The following is an 8,830-nucleotide window of genomic DNA, read 5'->3' as shown; positions in this document are numbered from 1 at the left end:
CCACCCTGCGCTGTGGGTGGGTGGGAGGGTGGGGAGGGCCAGCTGGGGCCTGTCCCTATTTCCTGACACTTTTGAAGCCCTAGCTTGAGCTCACGCTGCCTAGGGCAGAAACCCAAGGCGGCAGGTGCCCTGTTCTGTTTTCCAGGCGAGGAAACTGAGGCTCTGGAAACCTAAGACCCTTGCCCAAGATCATGCATTCATGATGCTGACTCAGAACCTGGTAGCCAGGGTTCCAGGGTATCCCCACCCCTCCTGCTTATCCTGGTACAGGCCACACCCAAGGGGGCATCGGGGATGAACTTTCAGAGGTGGCTGGGGCCCAGCTTCAGCGCTCCCTCTTGCTGTGTGACATAGTGGGGCCAACTGACCTTTCTGGTCCTCAGTTTCTGCAATTTATGAATTGGGGCTGGCGACACAGACCACGGTCCAGCCTAGGCCCAGATGTCAAAACACCTGCATTTTCGAGTCTGTGTCGCCAGCCTACCCAAAGTGACATCAGACGAGTCTGAAGACTTCTGCTCCTGAGAACCACTTCCTGCTTACTGGCCTGAGAGGTTCCTTCTTTGGCCGATGACTTGTTTGTTTCTTTTGCTTATCTTTCCCTGTGGCTGTTTATGGCTTCCCTATGGATTCTGGAAGCCTCTGCTGCCGTGTTAACCCTTTGTCTGGCATTTCCGGTGGGCCACCTGTTTGGACTTTGCATGTGGCATGTGGGTGTCTGTCTTTCTTTGGTCAGTGAGTCCGTATTCACTGAAGGACCACTGTGTGCGGCACAGTGGAGAACCATGTGGACCACCTCCCCCTGGAGCCCACCTTCAGGTCGGGGACAAACAAGACATAAAGAAAGAAATTCTAGAATATGGGAGAGAAGAGTAGCTGCTAAAACCTCAGGAAGGGGAGGGGTGGAAGAAGTGATAAGAGGGATGTTACTTTATTTCTTAAGAAGAATGTAATTTCTTAAATTGAAATAAGGATAGCATTTGAGCAGAGACAAATTGAAATGGCACGCCATAGGGCTGGGGGTGTAGCTCCGTGGTGGAGCGCTTGCCTCGCATGTGTAAGGCCCTGGATTCCATCCCCAGCACTGCAAAAATAAATAAATGTGTTTTGGTTTTGGTACCAAGGATCGAACTTGGGTCCTTGTGCTTGTGAGGCAGGCGGCGGCACCACTGAGCTAAAACCCTGGCCCAAAATCAAGCAAAATTTTAAAAGTAGCAAACCCTGCTCCCCAGGAGCTGGGAGAGAAGCATTCCAGGCTTGGGAACAGCTTGTGCAAAGGCCCCGTGGCAGGAGCTGCTGGCCTTGTGAGTTGGGGAAGGCCAGTATAGCTGATGTAGCTGGAGGGGTGCGCAGCCAGGTAGGGAATTTGACCCAGCAGAGACAGAGGATACATGTGACTGAGCCCTACAAAAAGTCTGCAGCCTGCTCAGGCGACAGACAGTAGAGAGGTGGCTTTGCTAGTGGGAAGGCATTTTCCTTTTTAAGTTTCTTGCAGTGATTTTATATTTTTGTTGAAAAGAATCCACATTTTGTTTTGCCAGTTCTTCCGTAGCTCAAACATCCTCATGCAGCTAAAGGTACAACCCTGGACCCTTGCCCTCCCCTGGCCCCAGTGACCTGGCCCCCCCACCCCTTTTCCTGCCCCTCCATGTTGGGCTCTGCTCACCATGAGGTCAGACCCCGCGCTGCTCCCCGCTGCAGCCCCCACCTGAAGCGCTTCCTGCCCCACCCCCTGGGGGGGCCAAACCACACACTCCTGTCTGCACCATGGGGCTGCTGGGGCGTGGGAACCGCCAGCTGCCTCCCCGCTCTGCCTGGCTCCTGACAGACACAGAAAGAGAAAGGCAGAGAGCCCTCAGGCCTCCCGATAAATCTGCACCCCGAATGCCAGTCACCCCTCCAGGACTTGTGTACTCTGCTCCCTAGGAGGTGGGCAGGAGGCAGGAGTGGGTGGTCCTATGGGACAGCGAGGAAACTGAGGCCCAGAGAGGTGGTGAGGCGTGGCTGGCAGATGGGGGGCACTGGAGTGAGGAAAGGGGAAGTGAGCAGAGCCCCCCGACAGCAGTTGGTGGTGGCCACAGGGCACCCAGTGTCTGCCCCTCCTCTGGGGTTTGCTGCAACATCCTTAGGTCTCTGTGGGAGGGGAGGATGTGATCCCAAGCAAGGTCTCCAGGACTCGAGGGGCAGAGACCCAGTCACAAGATGCAGTGGGCATGGAAGGGGGCAGGGAACGCGAGGGAGACCAGGACCAGGTCCTGGTGGGAACCTCTAGGAGGAGGAAAGGGGAGGGCGGGAACCAAAGCACTGTTGCACTTCCTCCTCCCCACGATGTGGCCATGTGCCTGCTCCCCTGGGGTTCAGAGCCCCTCTGAAGGACTGAAGGGGTGGCTGGACCAGGTACACACCCCTGATCATATGCCTGGCTGAGCCAGCTCCATGGTCCAGACCCCTCGAGGGCACAGGCACGGGGACTCCGAAGGCTGGCTCAGCCCAGATGGCCTTGCAGTCAGCCTGCCAGGGTCAGCCCCGCCTCTACCCCAGAAACGCCAGGACCTGGTGTCAGCTGCACCACTTACCAGCTGAGTGACCTCAGCAAAGTCGCTTCCCCTCTCTGGGCTTCCTCGTGTGCCGTCATCTGCAAAATAGATGACAAATAAGTTTCATCTCGAATGACTTCCTGGAGCACTGAGTTGAGGGGGATTCTGAGCTGCATCTTGGCTTAGTGAGTGCTAGGATTGATGTGATGTCTGCCACGCTGCCAGCTAGGAAGGAGTGGTCTGTGTGCCATTCCTTCTGCTTTCTTCTGCTCCAACTTGTCTCTGGGCTGGGTATCACGTGAAGTTAGAAGCCCTATTTCGAAGGGCCGCGGCACCCCTCCCAAGAGACCACAGAGCCTGTAGACTGATTTCTTACTGGGCCCATCTCTTCTATTCAGTACTTGGGGACAGCTCACTCCACAAAGGGTCGCCCTCAATCCTGAGGTCACATTTCCAGTAGCTCACAGCTGGTGGGAGAGAGGAGTGGACCACACTGCTAGAAGACAGGATAGGCAAGGCCTGTGTTGCTGGGGATGTAGCTCAGTGGTAGGGCACTTGCTTAGTATGTGTGAGTCCCAGAGTTCAGCCTCAAGCACTGCAAAGAAAGAACAAAAACACCTGCATTAAAAAAAGAGATAAAACACTGTTCCCTTCAGATTAAATTAAGTGGATACAAGTTCAGTGAGATCAGAAAATGCCTTATAAACTGGGTGTATCCCAGCACTTGGGAGGCAGAGGCAGGAGGTTCTCCATGAGTTCAAGGCCAGCCTGAGCTATACAGCCAGACCCTGTCTCACAAAAACAAACACAAAAGCCAAATCAAAACGAAGAAAGAGGCTTGTGCAGACAGTGACCTTGAGCCCATCTTCCAAGGGCAGATGTGGACGAGGAGTGAACAGTACAGGCAGGCTGGGGAGCAGTGTGGCAAAGGTACAGGCAGGAAAGGCAGGGCACAGTGTGAGGAACAACACATGGGGAACCCCCTGCACCCTCTCATCCTCCTGTGAGCATCACCCTCCACCCACAGCAGGGATGGAACCTGGCTTTGCCTGCTGCCCTGAGTGGGACGAGGGGCATTTCGGGGAACTTCTGAGAGGAAGTGCACTGGAGCTGAGCTGCAGGGCACCCTGCGCGGCTGTGGCACCTGCTTTGTGCTCGAGTGCAGAGAGCGCACGGGTACTGTGCCTCGGCTGCTCTTGAGTCGCCTCCACTCAGTCCACTCCTTCCTGCATCCATCCGCGCAAGTGTTCATGGGACATTGGCTCTGTGCTGGGACAGCTGAGGTGTCCAGGGTGGTGGGAAGGGGAGATGTAGGTGAGGTCACAGAGGCAGGGACAGAACAGATCGCACAGGGCCTGGCTGTGCTTCCACGCTGCACTGTGTAGTGTCATGCTGGTGCTGTGTAAACAAACAGTAAGGTGCAGACAAAGACAGGGCCTCTGGGAAGTCTCTCTGATCAGGCAACGCTTGAGCTGAGACCTGTGTCTCAGAACAAAAGTGCAAAGTCCATAAAAGTATCCAGGCAAGGGGCTAGGGATTTAGCTCAGTGGTGCCACCACCTGCCTCACAAGTGCAAGGACCTGAGTTTGATCCCGGGTACCCGCCCCCAAAAAAAAGTATCCAGGGAAAAGCAGTCTTGGAAATGGACTGGCATGTGCAAAGGCCCTGGGGTGATAACATGCCCATTCCAGGGTGGCTGGAGTGGACAAAGGGAGCAACACGAAAATGAGGTTGAAAGAGTAGGTGGGGACATATTCGATGGTCAGAAGTTACTCCCTGCAGAGCAGGAGCCACAGGGGCCTTGAGAGCCAAGGACACCCAGGATATGACCCAGGGCTGGGAAATGTGGCAGAGGGACCAGTGTGACAGTTGGATGTATCTCTGCCCGGAGCAGCCAGCCCCACTTCTGTTGAGAGCATTTGGGGGGGAGGGCGCTGGAAGGATTCCCCAGAGGCTCTGTCAGGCTGGGCCTCCAGAAGAAGGGCAGGGGGTAAAGACTGGTCCCCCTTCCAGGAGGCCCAGGGGCAGCGGTGCCTGTCTAGGGCAGGAGGACGTTCTCATTGCCTCAGAGGAAACGGAAATGCACATCCCACATCAAAAGGGCCCCGGGCGCTCCCACACTCGAGTCGTGGGAACTCTGCTCCCCGAGGTTCTCTGGGGGGTGGGGCTGCAGCTTGAGAAAGACGGGGCCACCTTGGGATGGCTCCCCTCTACCCAGGAGCCAGCCTGACATTTGCAACCAGGGTGCTGTAGTTTTTACGAGGGTCCAGGCGTTTTAAGGTAGCCAAGATCTCAAACATCCCTATCCCAGTGTCCTCCTGTCCAGCTCCCAGGAAGAGGCCCAGGGAATCCAAGGACTTGGAGCATCACATAGACTTCAGGGAGGAACCTGGCTTTGCTGATTGAAGAGGCTTCCTGGAGACCTGTGCTATAGATTCTGCTCAGCCTGAGGGTTCTGTAATGGATTAGTGATGTCTGCCACCAGTAGCAGGAGGGACAGCAGTAGTTCGTGTGCTAAATATTGTTTCTGTCCACCCATTTCACTGACAGTCCTGAGTAGAGGGAGGAATGTTTTCTTCTTGTGAGCCAGGAAGGAAGGAAGAGTGGTGGGGAGAACATGTGCTAATGATCCCGATCCGTGTCTGTCCGTGGGGACAGGGCAGGGAAGAGGAGGATCTGGAGGAAACAGTTTCTGTGCTGTCTTTCAAAGTATGGAAAGAGAAGTTAGGGCAGTGTCCTCCTCTACGAAGCCCTGGGAGATGTGACAGAGCTGGGGAGGGTCAGGTGGTCACTCAGTGCCCCCCCCAGCTGCAGGAGAAAGCCCTGCACCCCACTCTGAGCTTCACCTGTGTTACCTCATTTAAACCTTGCAAGACTCTCCCCATGACAGACGTGGAAACTGAGGCACAGACCTCCACTGCCTGGCACCCGCCCTCCTCGCCCACCTTCCTCTCACTGACGCCCCTCTTCCGGTGGCCTGGTCCCCAGTGTTGTCTCCAGGCACGGCCTTCCCTTGGCGGTTTGGGCCAGTGGTGGGAGTGGCTAAGCCTCTGGGGCGTGGAGGGCTGTTCGCCACACGCATGTGCAGTGTGACTCTGTGTCCCCGTGTGCAGCCAGCGGCCCCTTTAAGGCTTCACTGAGGCCAAGCGCCCATCTCTGGAGTGGGATGCTTTTCCTCTCGCTATGTAGCCCAGACTGGCCTCGAACTCATGGCAGTCCTCCTGCCTCAGCCTCCCAAGTTCTGGGATTACAGGTGTGCACCACCACACCTGGCTGTTTCCCTCTTGTTCCTCTGCATATCAGGCTGGGACAGTGTGGACATGTGTGCGTGTGTTACACACATGTGTAGTATGTTCCTCAAGGGTGTGTGAGCCCGAAGTGTGTATGAATGTGAATGTGTGAATGTGTGTGCATGTTTGTGTGGTGATCTTTCAGCACACACGCACACATACACACACACACACGTGTCTGCCTCTGTGTGTTTGTGGGCAAGAGGCGCTTCCTGGATGTGTGTGTATGTGTGTGTGTGTGTGTGTGGCATCTTCCCTGAGCATGTGTGTGTCAGTGTCCATACATGTGGGGAGTGGGTTCTGGGGCGTGTGCGGTGTGTATCTGCTGTGTGCTCCCTGGGAGAGAGTTGTTTCTGTGCGGTGTACAGCGTGTGTTTGCCTCTGCACGCGCCCGAACCTGGATCGGTGCGTGTGGTGTGTTCCCTGAGCTCGTGCACCGTGGTCTGCGGGCGTGCTGTGTCTGTGCTGCTGGACCCGCCACGAGGAGCGTCTGCTTGAAGAGGCCCCCCAGCCTGCTGCCCTGTGCCAACTGTGCCCACTGGGAACGGGGTGCCGAACTCTGAGACCTTCCAGACAGAGGCGGCTCCCTCACACCCCGCAGTGCTGTCCAGCCTCGGGCACCCCAGGCCCCGCTGCCACCCCCAGCGCTCAGAGCTGTCCTGTTCCAAGTCAACCCGGCCAGGTCTCCAAGGCGTCCAGGAGGAAGACGCCCTTCGCCCGCTCCTCCCTACCGGTGCCGAAGTCACAGAGGCTCGGGACACTAGCTTCAGTCCCCCCGGTGCCGTGCTACGGTCCTGCTTTGCAGAGAGGGAGACTGAGGGTCAGAGAGCTTGGTGACTTGCTGTGGCCCGCAATGCAACGCTTCAGTCGTCTCCTCTCTGAGACGCAAGTGGTCACGTAGGGGCCAGAGGCAGAGCAGGGGCAACACTGGGCCAGGGGCCCGGATGACAGCGATGGTGGTGGTGGTGGATTGGAAGTCTCTTAGGTGCTAGGGATTGTGCTCGACCTTGAGGTGGAGAATTTCACTGAATCTCCTCCACACACAAAAAGAAGGTACCGCGTCATCTCCGATCTACAGCGGGGGAACAGCGTAGGAGAGGCGTGGTGGTGGGCTGGGCGCCCCAGCCGGTTAGTGGTTGAGCTGAGACACAGAAGCAGCTTGGCCGCACCGATGAAGGCCTTTGGAAAAGCTGGATTTTACTCTTGCTCACTCTGTCCTTGGGCAGAACTCGTCAGAGCCTTTAATATGCTCACAAATGCTGTGAATCTCCGCGCGGGAGACAGCAAACTGTTTCCTGACTTCGATCCCTGAGCTCTTCTTTTCCAGTAGGTTTTATGATGATTAATGCTCCACACAGTAAATTGAGAGACGCTCAACCACCAAACCTCTGGTTTTAGGTACAGAGGCAAATGGAGCCAAAATGTTGTTCCTAAGGGGATATGGGGTATGGCGTTGGGTCCTGACCACACCCCATCCCATAACAGGGTGCCACAATAGGAATGGGGTTTCTAGATGACGGACCAAAGGGACAGGGATGTGGCGGGGCCTGGAGTCCAGCTGCGGCCTCTTCTCCTGTCCCTGCAGGGTTCCTGCGCTCCCGGTGAAGAACTTGAATGGTACCGGCCCGGTCCACCCGGCCCTGGCAGGTGAGGTCCGGCTCAGGACCAGAAAGAAAGGCTGGGCCCACAAGGAGGCAGCCCTGTCCATCAGGTTTTGACTACGCCCCAGGGCGAGGTGGTGGGCGGGGCCAGGGGGCACTTCCCCTACCTCGGGCTCCTTTGGCATCAACAGGGTAGAGTTGAGTGGCCGGGGAAGGAGGGTGTGACCAGACTACTCCGGAAGTAGGGCGGACCCAAGGAATCTCCACCAATGACGGAGGGCTGGGTTGTGGGCGTGGTCTGATTGGCCTCGTCCCTGACTCCCACCCCACCCCGCCCCAGGCATGACCGGGATCCTACTGTGCGCCGCGGGCCTGCCAGTGTGCCTCACGCGTGCCCCAAAGCCCATCCTGCACCCGCCACCTGTGAGCAAAAGCGATGTCAAGCCGGTGCCCGGTGTGCCCGGTGTGTGCCGCAAGACCAAGAAGAAACACCTCAAGAAGAGTACGCCCTCCACCACCCTCGCAGCCCTGAACCCCAGTGTGCGCTTAGGCCTTGCCACCTCTCCTGCAACCCCTCAAATCCCCCTTCCCCCAGCTCATCCTCTGCTCACTCTACTGCGGTAACCTCCTGACCCCTGACCCCATCCGAGCCACGCCCTCCGAAGTAGACCCTGGGGGCCTCACACCTGTGCTCTTACCTGTGTCCCTGCAGGTAAGAATCCCGAGGATGTGGTCCGAAGGTACATGCAGAAGGTGAAAAACCCCCCTGACGAGGTGAGTCTCTGGGGAAGAGTCCAGATCCGGGACCCCTGCCTTCATCAGCCCTTCAGACCCCTCCCAAGGACCCCGCATTTGCTTTAGGAGGTCTCCAGCTTAAGTTTAATAGAAGCACATTTATCAACCTTTTTTTTTTTTCTTTTTGAGTTACTGGGGATTGAACCCAGGGCCTTGGAACTAAGCAAGCTACATACATTCTCAACCCTTTTTATCTTGAGATAAGTCATCGAATTGCCCAGGCTAGACTCCTGCCTCAGCCTCCCAGAGTGCTGGGATCACAGGCACGAACCACCACAATGGGCTTCATTTAACAATCTCTTGATGATCGACAGCTTCGTGTCACATTGTCATCCATACTTTCCGCTGCATGCTTTTAGGTTTTGCTTTGGACTTCAGCCTTCGTCCCTCTGGAGGAGGGGGTGTGAGGAAGCGGTCTCTTCCTGCTGGGTACCCGAGGGCATCCTCCCTTTGCAACACGGGTGCCACAGGGGGGTGGTCTGCTGTGCTGCCTGAGGGGCCCTGTGCCAACCGGGGCGGTGTCCCCTCCGTCCTGCAGGACTGCACCATCTGCATGGAGCGGCTGGTCACGGCGTCGGGCTACGAGGGCGTCCTGCGCCAGAAGGGC

General features: G+C 56.8%; 1 protein-coding gene across 1 annotated transcript in view; it reads left to right on the top strand.

Moving 5' to 3' along the window:
• The first annotated feature begins 5,957 nt into the window (after nt 1–5,957).
• The window catches only part of Dtx1 (deltex E3 ubiquitin ligase 1), a 5,206-nt gene continuing 2,333 nt past the window's right edge, over nt 5,958–8,830 (top strand). Inside the window, exons 1-4 of the mRNA XM_033762673.1 lie at nt 5,958–7,474; nt 7,769–7,930; nt 8,141–8,202; nt 8,762–8,828. Of these exons, the coding sequence (XP_033618564.1) occupies nt 7,363–7,474; nt 7,769–7,930; nt 8,141–8,202; nt 8,762–8,828 (403 nt within the window). The 5' untranslated portion in view covers nt 5,958–7,362. The remainder of the gene's footprint in view (nt 7,475–7,768; nt 7,931–8,140; nt 8,203–8,761; nt 8,829–8,830) is intronic.

Source organism: Fukomys damarensis, unplaced genomic scaffold (assembly GCF_012274545.1).
Source record: "Fukomys damarensis isolate Sample0158 unplaced genomic scaffold, DMR_v1.0_HiC HiC_scaffold_12, whole genome shotgun sequence".
In the NCBI taxonomy this organism is placed as follows: domain Eukaryota; kingdom Metazoa; phylum Chordata; class Mammalia; order Rodentia; family Bathyergidae; genus Fukomys; species Fukomys damarensis.
Note: the sequence above shows the minus strand (reverse complement) of the source record. Positions and strands in the feature narration are given on the sequence as shown.